Source organism: Phaethon aethereus, assembly GCF_964289735.1.
Source record: "Phaethon aethereus genome assembly, chromosome: 3".
In the NCBI taxonomy this organism is placed as follows: Eukaryota; Metazoa; Chordata; class Aves; order Phaethontiformes; family Phaethontidae; genus Phaethon; species Phaethon aethereus.
The window spans coordinates 11,526,157-11,547,100 of NC_138576.1; the positions used below are offsets into that span (position 1 = coordinate 11,526,157).

At 36.1% G+C, this 20,944-nt stretch overlaps 1 protein-coding gene across 1 annotated transcript in view; it reads left to right on the top strand.

The window, feature by feature from the left end:
• Positions 1–20,944, top strand: part of WDR35 (WD repeat domain 35) — a gene marked incomplete at both ends in the record, with an annotated part of 45,905 nt that overhangs the window by 14,271 nt on the left and 10,690 nt on the right. The window contains 10 exons of the mRNA XM_081998660.1: positions 751–936; positions 1,526–1,558; positions 3,697–3,757; positions 12,934–13,078; positions 14,326–14,395; positions 15,144–15,197; positions 16,021–16,130; positions 17,705–17,915; positions 18,502–18,582; positions 18,723–18,859. Coding sequence (XP_081854786.1) covers positions 751–936; positions 1,526–1,558; positions 3,697–3,757; positions 12,934–13,078; positions 14,326–14,395; positions 15,144–15,197; positions 16,021–16,130; positions 17,705–17,915; positions 18,502–18,582; positions 18,723–18,859 — 1,088 coding nt within the window. The remainder of the gene's footprint in view (positions 1–750; positions 937–1,525; positions 1,559–3,696; positions 3,758–12,933; positions 13,079–14,325; positions 14,396–15,143; positions 15,198–16,020; positions 16,131–17,704; positions 17,916–18,501; positions 18,583–18,722; positions 18,860–20,944) is intronic.

Below are 20,944 nucleotides of genomic sequence, written 5' to 3' on the forward strand. Positions count from 1 at the left end.
TTTAAGTGGTTTTCTTTGTATCTCATTTGTTTGTCAGCTTCACGTCCTTTCTGAGATATTTTCTGATTCTGCGGTGTTAGAAAGGGTTTTCGTTATTGATTTCCATAATTTTAAAAAGTTGAATGCAATAAAATACATTTTCATAGTTTTTACAGTGTTAGATACTCCATTTCTGCCTTTTTGCCCTTTCTCCTACTTGTTACATGAATATTTTTATTCTTCTGGGTGGAAGGGAGGGTTTTTCTCGTGTTACTAATATGGAAGAAGTGATGTGAGTTATTCTACTGTTCTAATATAATGACTTATTTTTGTCTGCTTCAGGAATTGCACTAAGGTGTTCATTATATTTTCCTTGAGAAATGAACTTTGGGTTTCCAAATCAACATTCATAGAGCAAGCATTTCCATGGCAAAAACCATCATTACAGTGGGTGTTTCTGTGTAGCTGCTGAACAGGGAAGAAACAAGGGGAAGTGAGATCTTGTCACGTTTTGAGGTTAATCCTCCAGTTCTGATTGTGATAGGTTATTCTGCGTGATGGGAAGGCTTCTTTTGCCAGTTTAATATTATGCAAATAACTTATTACTGGATCTGTGTTCACATACTTTTAATAAATCGGTTCATCACTTGACAAGCAAAGAATATCGCATACTGATTGTGTATAGGAAATAAACACTATTCATAGCTGTGAAGAATTTATTATTGAATTCTTATTTCTGATAGATTCTATCAAAATTGTCTCTCTTGGCAGTGGGGTTACTGCTCCAATACGGTTGTTTATGCGTATACCCGACCTGATCGTCCAGAATACTGTGTAGTCTTTTGGGACACAAAAAACAATGAGAAGTATGTGAAGTATGTCAAGAGCTTGATTTCCATAACAACTTATGGAGACTTCTGTGTTTTAGCAACTAAAGCAGATGAAAGTCAACCTCAGGTAAAGTCCTTTAATTTTCACTTGAAACACTGTTCCACATATCAGTGCTTTACAGCCAGAATAAGATGAAATGTAAAATTCTGAATCTGTCTCAGAGTGTGTCATTCAGTTGTTGTTTGACAGAATGGCACTTGAATGGGTTCAGTGTTTAAAAACAAAACCCCAACAAACAACAAAGTAACAGCAAAAATGTGCAGGACCGATTAACTGCCTCTATATTTAAACTCCTTGTAGCCATTAGTAACTCAATGAAAACTGCAGCCTTCAAGATTAATGTTTCTTTAGAAATAGTTAGAACAGTTCTTCAAAGAAAAGCTAAAAGCAGGAGAGCATCAGAATGGTAAGGAATATTTAATCAGTCAGAAGTGGAAAAAAAACCAGGGAATTTTTTAGGTGATGTGAATCACATGCTACTACAAACTGCTGTGTTTGTGTATTTATTTATTTTAAATGTATTGACAAATGGTATGATAAATGTATCCTTTGGTTCATGTATGTTCAGTTAGCATGATGCTAACTGTTACACGTTTTCTCTTACTGCTTTGACTTCTGAATTATTTTCTATGTCACTTGTATATTGCTTACAAAGGAGGAGCATGAGACAGAGTCAGTTGGTGCAACGGTAAACAAACGCTTTAGTGCTGCTTTGCTTGATTATGCAATAAATGGTGTACTGTCATACAGATTGAAAATATGGTATACATGACCAGAACCATTTGGTGAGATTGAGTGCAATAAAATTAGATTTTTCTGTGTTGTGTTTTTAAAATAGGAAGCAAACAGTGGAGGGACTTAGTGTAACTTTCTTGAGCATAAATAGGAGATTTAATTTTAGCATCTGAAAATTACATACAATAATCATCTTTCAATTCTTGCTAAATGGCTCCAGTGTAATTATTAACACTCTGGGAAGTCAGCTTTTAGGAAATGAAGTGAACAAGCTTATCCTTTAGGTAGCAGTTCATTAGAGTTGCTTTCTGAAAAACAGATTTGTGTTGCAATAGATTTTGGTCATTTGAATTGTGATTTCAAGATGGCAAAATGTACAGCAATAGCTGATGGGGCAAAAGAAGACTAATTTCAGCAGGAACTGTTTAGAGATATTGCAAGTGGATGTAAGTGTCGGTAAGTTACGAAGAACTTAATGTTGATACCCATAGCAAGGCTTGAGCTTTCTGCTTTGATCAAATCAGACAACGCAGACTCCCTTGTGCTGGCACCATCCTGTGTAGCTCGGGCAGCCTCTGTCTTGGAGACTGTTGTTCCATCACCCCTTGGCAGTCTGATCTACTGACTTAGAGTCTCAGAAATAAGTAAAAAGGGCATAAAAGAGAAATTGATTAAAGAGTGGATGTTGGGATAATTTACCAGAGGAGAATTAATATAAACATAACAGAAACAAACAATAAATAGCTTAAAAAGCCAGGTGTGGTTTCCTACAGAGGTGGAGGCTCAGCATATTTTTTGGAAAAGAGAAATTTGAGAATGCTGCTGGAAAGTTTAACTCACGAACAAATAAATAAAAATACTATTTTTAAGATGTGTTTATTGGTGGCAGAACCAGAAAAATAAATTATTTAATGAAAAGAAATCCGTGTTCAGATCTTTTTCTTTGAAAGAATGAAGTTCATACAGTAGCTGAAAAACTAAATTCTGCCATTCTCACATGATTAATGAGCTATCAATCTGTCAGTTTAAAGGGCTAAACTGTGCAGCTGCTGTAGTCTGAATTGTTCAGGAGTGAAAGAGCTATGAAGAACTAATTATCTTGCTTTTCCTGGGGAGTCAGGATAACAGCCTTTAGCTGATACAAGTTTTGGCAGCCCTGTTGTTTTTTTTTTGTTGTTGTTGTTTGGTTGGTTTTTTTTAATCTAAATACTTTACAGTAAAAGTTGCTACTTAATTATCACACTTCTCCTTCAAAACATTTTTATTTCCCTGTGCAATCATCATAAAGATATTAATCCTTGATTTAGATCTGGAAAAATAAATACATCAGCATCAACAATGAAGCATTGGTGTCTAGGCCAATTTTTAATTAGTTGCATCTTCCTGAGTTTAACAGACCAATCTGAGTTATCTGTGCTATCAAAGACTTCCCAAGCAGGATTACAAGAAGGGCAAAACTGACAGAACTCATCAGTTTTGTAGTATCTGCGATACTGCAGGGTGGAGGGATAGCCTGATTCACAATTCTCCCCACACTGTAGCCCTCTTAGAGGTTCAAGGAGATCAAGGTTTGCAAAGGATAGAACAAGGGTCCTAACTTCTGGAGCTAGCGAGGGGCTCTGATCCGGCTTATTAGATCATCCTTTGCATGAACAGCCAGGTGAGAGTTGAGTCACTGAGAAATTGCTGCTGTATCATGCTAGTAAATAATTGCCACACAGTGTGTGCCCCACAGAGCAGGGGGTGAGATGCTGGCTGTCTTGCCCACACGTTATCTGTGGACCCTGATGGTGGTATATCCCACATATTGTAGCTTGTCTGGTAGATTTGCTCCTTCACTTAAAACAGCTGGTCACTTTCCTGTTTTGTGCTTGGCTTTGTTTATAGTACTAATTGGCAAATACCTCATTACTCTCATGCTTATGCTGCTTTCTGTTTACTGCAGTCATGGTCCCTCTGTTTTCTGTTGCTGATCAGCATTAGATTGTGTAAAATGTGAGTTATGAGATACACCTTTACAGAAGACCTTGTACAGCTTACTAATTCACAAAAAATGTGGTAGTAATGAGACTTGTTTTTATTTCCATACAGTATGTGCTGGTTCTCTGCAACTCTATTGGCACTCCCTTGGACCCAAAATACATTGATATTGGTAAGCAACTTGCAATAGTCTTATTCTGTTGCTTTTTTTCTAGTCTTTATAAAGATATATATATCTTTATATATCTTTTCTTATGCAAGTCTGTTGTTCGATGAAAAAATCACTGTGCAGTAATACCCCTTGCATCCAGATGTTGTGACCTTCCATTCTATACGTGGTTGTAACTATGATTTTATATTGGCTTCTCACTTCTACTTGGACTCTCCCTAAATGTAATAAACATGTAATCAGGGGTTCCCATGTTGTGAATGACCTATTAATTAGTCTGTTAATAAAAATAGCGGCTTTTAAAACCGGTCCTAGTCCTTGTAAAATGTGGCTAAATTTAAACGGATTTAAATTTAAACGGCTTTTAAAACCGGTCCTAGTCCTTGTAAAATGTGGCTAAATTTAAACGGATTTAAATTTAAACAGTTAATACAAACTTTTTAAAATAGAAATGTAAAAAAAAATGTTACTTTTTTTTTAATGAATAGTCTTGGTGATTCATGTGATTCCTTCACAACAGTGGTAATGCAACTCCTTTTCAAGAAAATGTACTTTTTGGAAGGGGGTCCTGTTTCTCAGAGCAATTGAAATAGTTTGATCTGGACTTTCTTTTTAAAATAACATGTTGCTGTTTCCCAAATATCTTAAAGATCAATTTCTCATATTTCAGTGGTGATAATATCTTCTCCTTATCTCCCTCACAACTGTTTTATCTAAATAGTTTCAGATTATAAATTAAAAATAAAATAAAAAAAAATCAGTGGATTATAACCAAAGTACAAAAATACCCCTGAATCCTAAATAGACCTGCATTCCAGGCTTTTCCTACTGCTTGTTTGCTGCAGGTGTGGTACAGAACATTGACAAGTAATTGCAAACCACTGTTTTCTGCAAGTTATGCTAGAGAATAAAGATCATTGATTTTTCCCTTCAAACAGGTGAGGGAAGTGCAGACAAACTGACAAATTAATCAGGTTTTTGATTAAATAATCCACTTCTGTTTGTTCTGGTTTTTGCTTTATTTTGGCTTGTTATCTAAATGGATCTGAATTTGGATTCAGAATAGACACTGTGAACACCATTTGAAGTTTTCTTTTTGAAGCTTGATTCTTTCATTAACTTCTGTTTTGTTGAAAGGCTAAATCATTTGTAATGAAGTTTTAGCAAAAATATTTATTTGCTTTTGAATGAGAGAGTGTAGTTATTTAAATGAAAAGGACATACTTATTTTTAGAACCTCTTAGCTAAAATGATGGTAAGTAGAAGGTGTGTTTGACACCACTATGTTAGAAAGGTGGGATGTGCTATACCACTGCTGTGCTCAGTGGTATAGCACTTTCTGAGCACACTAACATACTTAGGAAAAAAAATTTCTGTGCATAGTTGATACAGCAGAGGAGCATAGTCATATTGGAACAGGTATGGATAAGAACAAGTTGCTTATTGTAAACCTGGGAGAATTCCTCCCCGCTTATTTTAAACCAAACCAAAATCTTTTCCCTACCTGTGCCAGAAAGAGATGTAGCTATTATGACAAGAAACCTCAGGAACTTTTTTGATGTAAATTGCCTCCTAGAACCATTGTTTCATCCTCTCTGCAAAAAGTAACTCTTCTGTCTAATTTAATCTCATTTGAGAAGTTAGTTCCAAGCCATAGTACTAATATTTGGTGTTAGTATTAAATGGTAAACAAACAGCCATTCTGTCTGATAAAATAGATGGGAAAAGTGTCTAGCAAAGTTTTGATAAGATAGAAATGATGAGGAAAGTAAGGTGAAGAACTGTAAGACAAGGAAGTAACAACAATTCACAGAAGAATATAGGTAGGAAAAAAAATTAACCAAAGAATAGAAACAGTTGAGATAGTATGCTACTAAACATTTTTATCATATATTAAATAAGTTTGTAAATGTCATTTTCTAACATTGTTCAGTTTTTCAGTGATAGCAGGAGGAAATCAGCTGTGAGTCAAATATATATATTTGTGAAATTCATACCCAATATTGTAGATGATAGTTAAAATGAAGAGTATCTGGCTCTGATGAATGACTTTGACTTCTGTAAATGTCCCGTGTAATGTGTATCAAATATTGTGGTACTTTTTAGTCTTGTAATTTCTGTTCATGTCAATTTGTCACCCCTTTTACAATAGGGGTGGCACATCATAATCTTAAGGAATAAAGTGCCCAGGAAATTCCATACCAAGAATTTTACAATGGATGGAGGAGGGAAAAAAACCCAAAAAACCAAAACACCACTGGGTGGTAGTGGTGTGCGTGGGGTGTCTGTTGTGTCCCCCCTGTCCCATCCCCGCTCCTGATCAGATGTCTACACTGTATCTGCCTACTAGTCTCCTAGACTTACTTGACAGGTGGGATTGGGGCGGTAGGAGGAGGATTTAGGGGTTTATAGGGAGTAGTTAAACTCATTTCTACAGTTTAAATCTAAAATAAGTTCAGTGATTCATTCCTGAAAGGGGTCTTTTTGCTCTCTCTTGGGTACAAAGAAGCCCAGGGCAACCAGCTCATCTCTGTCAGAGATGTCTAAAATTAGGTGAGATGAATCCCACTCAAATGGTCAAAATTAGCTTGGCATGTAAGCCTCTAACTGCATTTAAAATCTTTTCTTTGCATTTTTCTGGTGTTCTGTTATGTGAGCTTTCTAAATCTATCTGTGATAGTTTTATTTATTTACATTATAAACAAAGGTATCAGTTTCTTTACGATTCCCCTGTTATGACCTGTCTCCTACAGCTCTCTGTACACACGAAAAGAATCTTCTCCAGTGACTGAAAACAGTTAAAGAGAAATGCTATTTAATTGAAAAATGCTGCTGCTATTCCAACTGTATTTGAATTGTGCTGAAGACATTAAACAATCTGGAAAAAACTTCTCTTCCTGTAGCTTAACTAAGCTTTCAGCAGTCCGCTTCTATTCCCGCCACTGTCAGAGGATCAGTTTAGTGCATAGATTTACAATGCTCTTTCCTAGAGTGAGTTCATTTGTGAAAATGCTGGGCATTATAGCCTTCAACCCCAGAGACGGGCAGACACTTGAAGTTAGGAATATTTGCATTTTTGAGTCCTGAAAAATTTCTGTGGTCTCAATAGTTCAAACATAATAAGCAAGTCTTTCATTGCTGTATAGTAAACAGACAAAGATTCAACTTTTTTTTTTTTTAAAGATATGCATCCTGAAAGATTCCTTTGAAAGCTAGCCCACCAAACTTACCAACGGTATTGAAGGTGAAAGTGAAAAGCAATCACCTATAAGTGCGGCACTTTTGGAACACATTGCACTGGTTTTATCGTAGTTGCTTTCCTTTTTTGCAACCTTTGAGGATACAACTTTATAGAAAAACTTGAAATATTTATAATGTAAGGACAGTTTGTGTGAGGTGTAGGCACTTGTACACAGTCAAGGTCTTAGTATGCAGTATATCATGCTGTTTATCACGGAGCTTCTTGGCAGTAGAAAGTATAATTGTTCCAGTTTGACAGGGTGCTGAACTTAAGCAGCTGGCTGGACTTGCTGAGGTCAACAGAGAGAGAAGACCTTGTAAAACCTTAAAGGCAGAAGACCTTTCTGTAAGTTCTTTTAAGATTCCAGTTGGTGCATCATTTCTAACAAAATCATTATCCTTTGCCTTGTTTATAAATGAAAAAACTCAGCTTTAAATCAATTACCAAGTGACAGTAGCCACAATAGTTTAAAATATAAGCAGTACAAAAGTAAAATTAACATATCTCTTACTCCAAATAATTGGAGGGGTGTTACTGACTTAAGAAAAATATATTATCTGTCTGTGAAGTTCTTTTACTTTCTCTTCTTTCTACCAAAACAGTTTTTCAGGCTATTTTCTTACAGTAAAGTGATAAATTGTTGCATTTTCTGTCCAGAAAATAAGTTGCTTAGGTAATTTTTGAACTCCTGTTCTTGTTTCAGACTTCCAAGTGCCATCTTTCAGAGTGGCTTAAAAACACTTACGTTGTTACTTTATTTGATTTTCATAAATGCTTATGAAAAATGCCTTCTCATATAGTAGGATGTTCCTCAACAGACCACTCGGTATCTGTGTACTCCTGCCTATTCTTAAGCGCTCTTGTCTGCCATGACTCTAAACTATATTTTTTGACTGGCTGTAATTACTGCAAGTTGAACACACAGTATCTTTGCTTTTTACTGCACTGACCCTTGTTGGAATAGCAATCACCTGGCGCTCTACTGAGCATAAAGATTTTATTCCTCCTTGAGACTTTGGTGACCTGCAGGTCTCTTGTGTTTTTACCTCATAGGAAATTGATAGTGGAGAAAAAAAGATTGCTAATCTAGGGATGCAAAGTAGCAGACACAGCATTTGAATAACGCATCCGAAAATGTGTGTTAAGGCACAAGTTGTACAAATTGTCAGTTTATAACATTTTATAAAATTGTTTCAACAAAGTGCTATTAATCTCCTAATGACAAAGTAATTGTAACAGAGCACAATGTTTGATTTACCTCCAGGAGATGCAAATCTTACGTTGTTGTGCTCTAAGCCAATCGTTCAAGAAGGGGTCAGAAAAAAAAGTGCTTATACCCTTTATTCTGTTGAATTTTTAATTGTATCATTAGGTTTATAATACTTACCTTTGCTAATGATGGTAAAAAAGGTTTAATCGGTCATTATCTGGTCAAAGGCCGTTACTTCAACTTTCTTTAGACGTTGATGGATAGTTAGACCCTAAAGCTCTTTCTCATGTTGCTCTTTATTTTGTCCAAGGGAATTTTTCTTCCTGTGCTTCGTGTGCATTGTTTTTAGGGTCCTTCACAATAGCTGTTGTTTGCTAGCCCATAAATTAATCTTTTCTCCATTGTCTAGCATTATTATGTTCCATCCTACTAAGGTACAAAAATTAACCAAAACAGTTTCTTTTGTGCTTGTTTCACAGGCTTTCTGTCAAAGTCCTTTCATGAATAACTAAATATAAGCTACAGAAGGTTAAATATCTTGTTATATAATATCTTTTTAATGGAAACACAACAGATGGTATCTGCTAAGAAAATGTCACTCAGGCTGGATTATATCATCTTCTTACATGCGCTTAGGAGCACTGACATAGTGAGGTGTTGAGTTAGCTTTCACATGTGTCTCTTGTTTTCACATGTATCTTTTCAAATGTTAGCGCCCAGTGAAATGAATGCAACAGCCTGATCAACATACAGGTGGATTAAAGGCAGAGTGCTGGAGTCATGCCTAGGTGTCTTGCCTCTCTCCTGGATGCCTTAGCAAGAGTGACTGAACTACATGTGAAATGGCACTTGAATTGCTGTTATTTAAAGTTGATCATTTTAAAGTAAAACTGATTTTTAGTATTTCTTCATACTCTTTAAACTGGACATTCATGAGATTTCCTACGTGCAGTTCATTGTTCCTGCTGCTGTCGTGATGTTTTCTTCTATTTATGAGCAAACACTTCTAGAGACAGTTGAAACAAGCCCTAAAATGAGGTAGATGTTATTGATCAGACTAAGTTCATCCCGGTTTCTCAGGAACAGCCTGTAACAGGCATGTATGAAAACAATGGCTTAGTTTTGTGCCTGTCAGATTGCTTCCTTTCCATGAGATTTAGGTGGGATTACTTGTCTCTCTTGTGTTTGTATATCCTATTTAATATACTAGAAAGTGTCTCAGCTTTTTCATGCAGCAGAATAATACAGTCATGCATTAAGTTTGTTTTCCATCTACTATTTTTAAAGAAGATTAGACACGAAAGCAGGTGTTTTCTAACTGTTTTGAAGTGACATGGAGTGAGTGTGGGTGAAATACAGACATCACAGAAGGTTATTCAAGATTCCTGGATATCTAAGATTTAAGTTTCTCTCCTTCAGGGAGGAGGAGGAATAGTGAAGAGAAATGAGGTGAGAAGAGAAAGAAGGGCCAGAAGAAACTTGAAGGGCAGTTGTTTCACATGTTGGCATTGTTTTGATGGGACAGCGTGTTTAATTGTTTTCAGTGTTTGATTACTGAAAAGTAAGGCACCTGTTTAAATGTTTTCCATACATATTTTTAAGGTCTGAAAATTAAGTATTAAGACATTAATACTGAAGTTAGCTATCTGCAAAATCAGTGGGAAGAGCTAGACAGTCTAAGAAGTCCACGTTTAGCATGGAGAACTGCTATGCAGTGGAAATGCTGAGCAGAGGAGTGTCTGAATCTCTTGCCTTCTTCTGACTTAAGGTGCTTGCTTTTCTGTCTGTTAATAGTCAGAGCACAAATTCTTTGAAGGGCGCTGATGTCCAAGTGAGCAGCACTTGCTGCTAAAATCAAGGCCATTGTGTAAGATGATACTACTTCCCTATACTAAAGGAAACTAAGTAGTTAAATAGCTGCCTAGAAAGAGATTCAAGATCTTCTCAGCCTGAAGGGTTTGAAATGAGCATCTTTCCTTTCCCAGGAAAGGACAAATCCCTTCCTTCTCTGCCCCAGCAACAGCTCAAACTTGGAGTGGCTGGGGCATCCTTTCCTTGTGTTGAAGCTATGCTGTTACACAACCAAGAAGGTATTTTAGGAGCATAACATAGCCCAGTGATTAAGGCTGTGAGGTGAGAAGGGGGAATAGAATATAATGGAATAGTTCAGTTGGAAGAGACCTACAATGATCGTCTAATCCAACTGCCTGACCAATTCAGGGCTGACCAAAAGTTAAGGCGTGTTATTAAGGGCACTGTCCAAATGCCTCTTAAACACTGACAGGCATGGGGCATCAACCACCTCTTTAGGAAACCTGTTCTGGTGTTTGACCACCTTCTCATGTAGATTTGGATTTTACTTTCTTATTCCATATTTTTTTCTGTTTGTATTTTTTGGGTGTTTGCTGCTTTAATGACTGTCCAGTATAAAATGCTAAAGCAATTCTAGAAAAAAATACCATATGTCCTACTTTTATGCAATTGTTCAAGCTATATAGGCAATTTTTTACAAGTATCAGTTCCCACATATGGATACTGCTCTTCCAGATGTGGTTTTGAATGGATCTGGTCCTGATGATTGTGTCTGTGTGCTGTGTATCCCTCTCCCTGAGATTTCACATTTGGCTTAAATCCAACCGTCGTTTAGCCTGCTGTTGCAAAGAAGGGAAGGCCCTGCCCTCCATGCTGGCTGCTCATTCCTGCCCACTCCAACATTTGTGGTTTTTCTCTTTAATCCAATTTAAACTAATCTTTTAGTTATTTAATTTTGAGGTCAGTTAGATGAATGAACTGATCCAACTTACTCTGTGGTCAGGCTACTGCTGGAGCTGATATAAAAGAAGTGGCAGAGAAATGTGTCAGGGGTTGGTGTGTGGGGTTTTTTTGACAGCAACAATCAGTTTAAGTCTTAGGCAAGTTCATAAAATGCCTAATTGATTCTGTTTCTCTGGATAAAGCATAGATGTGTTGCCATCTTGTTTCTGGATCACAACAGAGCTTCTGTGAACATCCCTTTTTCCCAGACTGGGGTACTTCAAGGTGTGCATGAATGAGTAAGTTTAGGCTCCCTGGAAGCTGTAGGTCAAATGGAGACCTGATGAGTCTGAGGAATGTCCATGGCTTTCAGATATGGGCTTGGTCTAGCATTATCTTGGAGTAAAGTGTTTAAAAGTTGCCTAAGTTGAGTCCAAATATGAGTGATGTGAGTAAGAGGAAACCTTATTCCCTCACAGGTCAGGAGACTCTTATGTTTCATTTACAAAGGATAAAAGCATTGATTGTTATGGCATGTACAGCTGCAAGGTAATAAAACAAGAGACCAAATACATAGTATTTATTAATGCTGTTAATGAAACAGAAGAGACTGTATCCTTCAGTTGTATGTGACTAATTATTAAAATGGATGTGTTATATGAAATACACTGAGTTGCATATAATGTAAACAACTGTCCTGCTCACATGTTAAGCATCATCACTAAGCCTTCTTATTCAGTGTTTACATTTGCACTAAAAAGTATTCTAGAGCCATCAGGTAGCTTATATAATCCTCTTGGTTTCAAAGAAATAAAATCTGTTCAACCAGTCCTCCCCCATCTGTCTCTTGTAGCACTGCTACTCTTTATGGCAGGCTTACAGCTCCCTCCAGAGTTCTGTTCTGTGCTAAAATACAGAAAAAATGAGATTCACTGTAGAAGGATCAGATTTTCTGGTCACAGCATGTTATCTGTGTGACTCAGTGTTTCACTAACAGGCTGGGCTACACAATTCTTCTGAATTTGCCTGTTTTGTCTGGCAGCATGCTGATTTGCTTGTAGAATTTGAAGACATCGGGGGATTTAGTTAACAGCTTTCTACATTTTTCTATGCCTTCTTATGTGCATTTACTGGTTTTCAGAAAGATGAAACAAAGGACTGTAAAAGAAAATAAAAAGGGCCACAATACAGTCAAGACAGTGTATTATAAAGAATAATGCAATGGTTTTAGTGCTTTTTTTTTTTTTTTTCTTCTTTGTTCATCGAACACTGACAGCAGCAATGAGATACTCAATTTATCTACACACTCTAAATGGGCTTAGGGCTAAAGTAAAGAAAATGCCCTGCCTTCCTACACTGCGATCTTTGGATGCAATAAAGTAAGACTAAGCACATGCTTTGCTAAATATTTAATTTGCTGCCATGCAGATAAAGAACTGTTATTTGGCTTAGATATTAACTAGATACAGCATTTCTAGGTCTCGTTGAACTCAAAATTTGTTAACTGTTTTTAAGTGGTGCTAATCATAGAATCTCTTCTAGATTGTCAGTTTTTGAGTAGTCTTCATTTTATTTATATTTGAATAATTACAAATATGTCAGAAATGGAGGTGTATGTTATAGATCTTGTTAGAGATTTGAGATATTCCTGACCTGGTCATTAACCTGACAATTTGTTTATATGTATTTGATGTCTTCTGTATTAGTGCATGGAAATTTGCTGAAATAATAGGGAGAAAAGTGTTAATTTTAAAATCGGAACTTGTAAAGAATTTCTCTGTTCTTATGAACAAGTCCACAAGGCCCCTTAGCAATTAATGAAAACTCTTGCTGTGTTTTGTGTGGTATGGTTTTTATTTTTTGCTTTTAACCTGTGGAGACGTGGTTTCATCCATGTGGGAAAAAAGTTTACAAATTAGCATCTAGTCCAATAATTGACGCACTAATTTTACAACCATTTGGGTTTCATAACAGGGCCGTTGTTTGTCACAATGACCAAAACGCATGTGATAGCAGCTTCAAAAGAAGCATTTTACATCTGGCAGTATCGTGTGGCCAAGAAGCTCACAGCAATGGAAATTAATCAGGTAGCACGGACCAGAAAAGAAGGCAGGGAAAGGTTTGTCTTCAGGCTTTGTCATTTTTCTTCCTTTGCATTGCTATCATTGATAAAGGTGGATTCTCCCATGCCTAAAATATGAACTCCTGTCTTCTCATTTTTCTACTCAGATTTGTTGACTTGCAGGCTTGCAAGATTAAATACTGAAGAGTAGTTTTTCATAACAATTGTGTACTTGTTATCCAAATCTCTTAGACTTTTTTGGATTAGTTCCTGCTCATTGTCTCCATTTGCTTGTTGCATGCTTCCTTTACAGAGCTGTGTCTTGATGCTTTTTTCCCCCCTTCCCTTTTTCTCCTCCATACTCGTATTTTCTAGGGAGCTAGATTCCCTTTGATAACTTTAACTACTTTTTGTGTGTCAATGGCTGTAAGGACATGGTCTATCCAGCTAGCTCTTCTCTAAATATAGTTGTGTCTGATTATATCTTTAACGTCTAATCCTGTATTGACTTTTATCCTCTCAAACTAAACAAGCCAAAGTCAACATCATCTTGCCTTCAAAATATTGTGCTCGTTAGTGGCGTTAACTTTTCTGTCACCTCCACAAGCTTGCAACTTTTTCATGATTTTGTGTTAGTTTATGTTTTCTTCCATAGAGGCGCTATAGCATCTTTCTATAAGTCTACCATCTCCTGTCACCATATAGCCATAATCATGAGTAATTATTCATACATGGTGTAATAATTTACATTGTTCCAGTACCTGAATGTCCTAGGCTTGGGCAAGATTGTAAATTTGATAGAAATACTGAAAAAGTAAATAGTTGTAATTCAGCATAAACTGTGATTTTAGCATTCTAAAATCTTTCCTAACGATACTTTTTAAGGCAAAAGAGAAGTTATGATGTTATTGAATACAGTGACATGTAAGTTTTGTGAATATTATATACTTATGAAGCTCTTCATAAGTATGGAGAAGAGCCTGAGGAAATATGGAAGTGCAGTTTTGAAAAGAGACAGTTGGGTGCTCAGTGGTTTGCAGGAACTTGTTGCAGAATGAAAGTTTATAGATCACATAGGAATAGACCAGCAGGGGCTGTGAAAGTGAAAGCAAGTACCATATCTTTATATCAGTACAAAGCAGGGTTATCAAAGGGGATGGTACTAGAACATAAGAACAGACATAGCTTTTATTCTCTTTTCCAATTGCAATGGTTTCTTCTCCAAGTATTTAAGATACCTATATGCTCTCAGAAATGATAATTTCTTTGGACTCATTTTTTCTTGTAACTTTCCTTTTCTACAGGATTTATCATATTGATGATACTCCTTCAGGATCTGCAGATGGACACCTCTATTACAGCAGAGCTATTGAAGTGAGTGTTGTTTTTAACTACTTTATTGTGGTGTCACTGGTAGCTTGAAAGAAGTAGTTAGCATTGCTTTATTTATTTTCACAGATCTTCATTAGTAAAAGAGGTCATACTTAAACTTTCTTTTACTTCTACCTTTTGTACATAAGTTATTTTTCTTCGCTGTGGTTAGTGTGTTGTTACTGTGTCATTGTGTACTGCTGGAAATACACAGCAAATTCTAGGGTACATAGAAAAAGCATATTCTGGGGTTCAGTGTGTAGACACCTGCTACCTGCTGTCGTGTTGGTGAGAAGCAGTTCCCCTTACTTCAACAAAGCATAAACTTGTTGAAACTTAATAACCCTTGTAACCTTTTCTAGTACTTTTGGCCTTTTTCACTTTATATGTGCGTGTGTTCACTTTTGTACTTACCAATATACCTGAAATGAATTACAGGCCTCACAAGTCAGGGATAGTTGCCACTTTGTGTTTTCTGTTAAACACCTGTAAGGTTTTGGGTTTCTTATTTTTCTGGATGAGGGGCAGGAGAAGAAAGGAAGCTGTTATTATTATTATTGTCATGATTCCCATAACAAAGGCTACTAATATCATAAACCATCCATTTACTGTATACTGACAAGGTTTGATAGCCCCTTTTGATGTGAATACTTGGCAACATTCTTGTATATTTAAATAAAACTTCTTTCTTTAGCAGTGCATTCTTACCGTTGCATTAAAACTGATATTGATATTGCCTGTATACTTTCAGGGAACAAGAGATCCAATTTGTGCAATAACAGCGTCTGATAAGATACTACTTGTGGTAAGCTACGTTATTAAAATAACACCTAATTGCCTCTTGTGCTTGTAGTCAGGAGATTCTTCTGCAATATGTTCATAAGCAGTCATAATTCCAAAGCATTTCTAAATTTAGAACGTACACAGATAAAATCTCTTTCTAGGCATCCTCAATGATAAATTTAACAGGTTCTTCTGTTAACCAGGACTCTTTCTTTAGGAGGGCTAATTCACTAAGTTCTGATAGTGTCTTGACGCAGGGCTTGGGTGTGTCATTCGGCAAAATAAATATAAACCACATTGATACTTATATTTGTTTACTGTTAGTCAAGCCTTTGAATAACCAGTATATTTTACAGGATTTACTTTTAAAGCTAGCTCAAGTCTTGAAGTAATTGGTGACACTTGTTAGCATGCAGACAGCACTACCTGAGCACAGCTATAATGCTTTCAGAACCGAGCTGGTACTGTCATATGGCACTGTTTGAGTGGTTTTACCAGCATGGGACAGGGATCTTTTCACTGTTTTTTGTTATGTAGACCATGTCTGAAGGTTCACGGGGAATTGCTGGGCTCCTGAAACTGTTCGGTGTGCTGTGTGTGGACTACAGCTGTTCATTTTAACATTTCTGATTTAAGCAGACCTGCAAATTTTCACATTTTAAGAAAGTATCTTGTTTAAACAGCAAAATTTGGAACTTTCAGGATGATGAGATTCCCACTCTCCACTTCTGCTCTGTCACTTATCCAAAACCTCTTTTGTCTAGAACAGCATATAAATAAAACCTTTTGAAAGAGTTTATTGATAGAAAAAGATCTCTCAATAAGCAAGCATTGTTTTTCTCTAGGGAAGAGAATCTGGCACTATTCAGAGATACAGTCTTCCTAGTGTTGTTATGGTACAGAAGTATACCCTGAACTGTCGCGCGTATCAGCTGTCTTTGAATTGCAACTCCAGGTAAGTTACAGACCTGCTTCTAACGCAGGTATCCGATTTTAAAATAAACCACTACAGTTTGTGAAAATACTAATTCTATGAATTCCATGATTCTATTATAATTATATACTAATTTTTACTTTATAGATTAAAGTAATTATATTTTAATATAAACTATTAATTGTAGTTGTTATTAATATTTGCTTAGCCATTTATTAATTATTAATTAATTACATTTGGCCAGTCATCAGATTTCTCTGAGAGACTGTGTTAATAAAGCACTCTCATATTTTAAACTCTTTAGGGTGTGTGTGGGAAGTTTAAGGAAACATATACATGAAAATACCTGTTTCATTAGGTGAACCAAACATAAGCTTCCTGTGATGATGACAGGAATTGACAAAATTATGTCATAACCTGGAATTTTATATCCCTAAGGCTTCTTTCTATTTCTATGTCCTTCTAATGCCTGGAAACTTTGTTCATTCCATGTTAATTTTCCATTGCTACAAGCTGTAGCTGGTGGCAATGCTTCTAGCAAGACTCGTTTTCCTAAGCTTCAGCTGTGCCAATACTCAAGTTGCTTTCCACTTAACAGATGCTTTTTTTGCAAGAGAGAGCACAGGAGTCTTGGCAGAAAAGGCAAAAATATACTGACTAAAGAGAATTTGTAAGACAATTTTAATCACTTCAAAATAGATGCGTGTGTAGATTGCTAACCTTTTTAGGTATAGACAAAAAATCATTGCTTTATTTAAAAGGCAATGTGATCTAGTCAGAGCTGCATTGATTTTGTTTTGAACCCAAGCTGTTTCCTTCCTAAACAACTTTGTGCTAGTGAAAAAGGCTCAGATCCATAAGCGTTTTGAAGTTAATTTTCTAAATTGCTTATGAAATCTTAATAGAGATGAAGGGTGTCTAAATATCTTTCAATATTTAGAAATGCTTTTAAAATGGCACTGTAGTAAATACAGGCTACTATGATTCACTGAAGACCTATGTAACTAGAAATATTCAAATGTAACCCTTTAGAAATTGTATTTTTCCCATATACTTCAAAGATTAACTGAATTATAATTCATATTGTCTGGAAAAAAACTAAAGAATACCCTTTGTAGAAATATAAGAAATCCTGTTTTCAAGATTAACAGTCTGCATCACTGCAGTGTCTTCTTAATTTAAGAATCTGCTTCATTGCCTTCTAGTAAATAATGAAAAACAGTTCTGCTCAGTTGTTAATTTTAGGCTCTGTCAAGAAAAGTTTTGTGAGGGGCAAAACCTACAATTTACTCAACTTGATATCTGAAGTACTAAGGATCTTAAAAATGCTGGATGAAAACCGGGCATATTTCAGAACCTTTGCAGGGCCAGATCCTGTAGGAGCAGATGAAAAACTTCTTTCTGTGCCTCTGGCCTCTGCTGTACAGGTAAATGAAAATCACATGCATCCCACTGAATCTATGGAATTATACTGGTGTTAGATTAGAAGGGAAATTTGGCCTGAGTATGCCAGTTTAGGGAACTATTTCAGATTTACAACTTTGAACGGTGTTATTTAGCTGTCTTTTTTTTTTTCTTCCTTTGTTTTTCTGTAGTCGTGTTGCTATCATAGACCTTTCAGGTATTTTGACTTTCTTTGAATTGGATACACGAGTAGTAGACAGTACAGGACAGCAAGTGATAGGCGAGCAGCTGAAACTGGAACGCAAAGATGTCTGGGATATGAAATGGGCCAAAGATAACCCAGATTTGTTTGCAATGATGGAGAAAACAAGAATGTATGTTTTCAGAAACTTGGATCCGGAGGTAAATATTAATATATGTAAAGTACTCATTTTGCAAGTTGGCTTGTAAGTTAATGCTCTATGTTGAATAGTATTGTTCTTGTGCTTACCATTTAACTAGGCAAGTGTTTATATAAATAAACTTGCTTCTGGAAATCTCAAAATCTTGTCAGCTCTAATGTAGGAGTGTTTAGGAACAAATAAGTAAAATGAACTATCAGTCCTGGAAAGATAAAAATGCTGTCATATTTTTCTTAAATGTACAAGATATTTTCAGGAGCACATTTTTTATATGCTTTGGAAAATATAAACACAATTTTAGTAAAGATATTTGTAAAACACAGTTCAGTTGAATCTAAATATTGGCAGGTGTTCCTTTATCTCTTTCTCATAATTTAGTTATAGAAAACATGAGGATTTTTAATTATGTCTGTGTATATGGAATTATCAATAATGTTAATGATTTTAGTATTTGTTTCCTGTTGGAAATGCAATTAAATCCTTGTTTGGTAAAGAAGAAAGTCTCTTTATGTATACCTAACAGATCTGGTTAGGGTTCAATCAGACAGAATACAACTTGATTCCTTTGTAACTTATTTAACTTTAAGGAACCTGTACAAACTTCTGGATATATTTGCAACTTCGAAGATTTAGAAATCAAATCTGTTCTTCTGGATGAAATATTAAAGGTAAGTATAATTAATTTTATTTTGTAGGAAAAGTTGGTGTCTGAATAACTTAAACAGTAGATACCTATGGTATACATAGGTACCAGTGGGTACCTATGGTGACATGGAATAAAATTATGTTTCTTTATCCATTATGTTAGAATCCTGAACATCCCAACAAAGATTACATCATCAATTTCGAGATTCGGTCATTACGAGACAGTCGAGCATTGATTGAAAAAGTTGGCATTGAGGAATCTTCCCAATTCATAGAAGACAATCCACATCCCAGACTTTGGTAAAATCTCTTTATAAGCCAATTTTGTTGAAATTTGTGTTCTTTTGTATTCTTTTCCTGTTCAGACAGATCTAGTATTAAAGTACAAAACCTCAAATCAAAACTAGCCAAAGCAGTATACACTTTAAACAGAATTGCTTCAGAAAAAAAGGCGGGAGGGGAGGGAAAAAGCAAACAGTGCTCAGCTGCGATCTGAAGGGCTGCTATTCTAATTGAGAACATCTCTTCATTGGGCTGAATCATCTCCAAAGGAGTATTATAGCATTGAGGGAAGGCCCAAAGAGAGCCTCGCAGTCCCCTGCTAGACTGGCTCCCCACCTCTTTTGCAATTGGTGTGTTTGGGCAGTTTCAAGCTGTGTGGTGTTCATGATTTCCCAGAATGTAAGAAAGTGAGGTTTTTTGTTCCTAGGCATTAGAGAATTTGTGTTTCAGGAGATGCTGAACAAGTGTTCAAGACCCCTCAGCAGCCATCGTAAAAAAGAACTTGGGGCCACTGCTTCCCCGGGCTCCTAGTTCTTGAAGCCAAAAAAGTGGACTGTTGTTGAATTGGAACTCTGTGATTTTATTAATGTTGTAGTACCTAGAATGGAAGGCATGCTGTGTGTGTCACGGTAGTGGGTATAGGGTACAGGCTCAGGAAACCTTTTTGCTCTATGCTGTATAAGCCCCAAATGTAGTGCTCCCTGCTTTTAGGGGCGAATCTAAAGGAAATGAAAAAGCTGACAGAAGGCTGACTTTAAATTGGTTACATTAAAATTCAAACTGGTCATAAGTTGAGAAGGTATTAATTAATTAATTTATTTTATAGTGAACCTTGATGAAAAAGAGCTTAAAACCCAGTAGAGGGAACACATTAGAATGATAACAAGATAAGAGCAGTTGACTACCATTGTAGCATTTTGGACAGGCCATAAAGGACAAAATGAGAAGGGGTGGGTACGTTAATCACGTTATGATGCAGCCTCTAAGAAGTAATCTAAGAAAAGAGGTTGGCATGATTAAACTAAACATGGACTTGGGTGTTAAACTAAACTTGAAAAGCCTGCACAGTGAACATGTAAGAGTAAACCTGTGAAAACAGGAGTTCTGGAAATTTAATATCCCATGTTGTAAGGGCTGGAAGAGTAAATGCCTCAGTAGATAACTTAATGAAAAGTTGGTAGCAGAAACTAAAACTTCATTGACAAGTAACTTGTTGAATGATGCCAATTCTCTTTAACTCTCTGGAGATTGTTTCTCTATCTCTGCCTATCTTTCATAATTTTGGCTCTGTTTTGAAGCTAACTGATTTCTTGCAGTATTGGATGTTTGGCTTTCATCAAGGGGGGTTGAGAGTTCTCTGTTGATTCTGACAGTTCAGATGGGAATTTAGAATTGCTGAAAGACTGGCCAAGACAACTTGCTTTGAAAGTTTGTCCCAAAAAGCATTCTTTCCTATCCAGTTGTGCTTTCATCTCTAGAATGTAGATTCTGAAAAACAGTATTTTATGGCTACATGTTGAAAGTTTCTGTAATAGCACTGTAATTTTATTAGTTTGAGTATGTAGGGTAAAAGTTAGGTTTGCAAGTCTTTATTTTACTACTGGCTTGAACTAGCTGAAGATTCTTGGAGTTTTGAAGTCGTTCATGCCTTTTTTTAGTATGATCTATTTATTCAAAATAAAATGACTATTAGTTTTTTAAGGACTGTGCCCTTACTGCTAGAATGCAATTAACGGGATGATATGTCTTGCAGATTGATTAAATTTGCCATACTGTTTTTCTCCTGGTTTCATTAATGTCAGTGATGAGTACTTGTGTTGAAGTGATACTAACCTTCTCAAATTGATTCAAAAATACTGAGTAGATACTGCCTAAGCATGGCTTAGGTCACTGAATACAGCAATAATATTATTCATTTTGTCAGTGCCCTGCTGCACTGACTTTGTTTCATGATGTCAATAAGCCAGTCAAAATTTACATAGCCTTATTTTTGCAGAAAATACTGGAGCTCATTCAAGCACCTGATGGACGTAGGTTGGCCTGAAAGTAGAAATTCTCTATTTGCAGAACTAACCAATGGGGCAGTACCAGTACAAGGTTTCC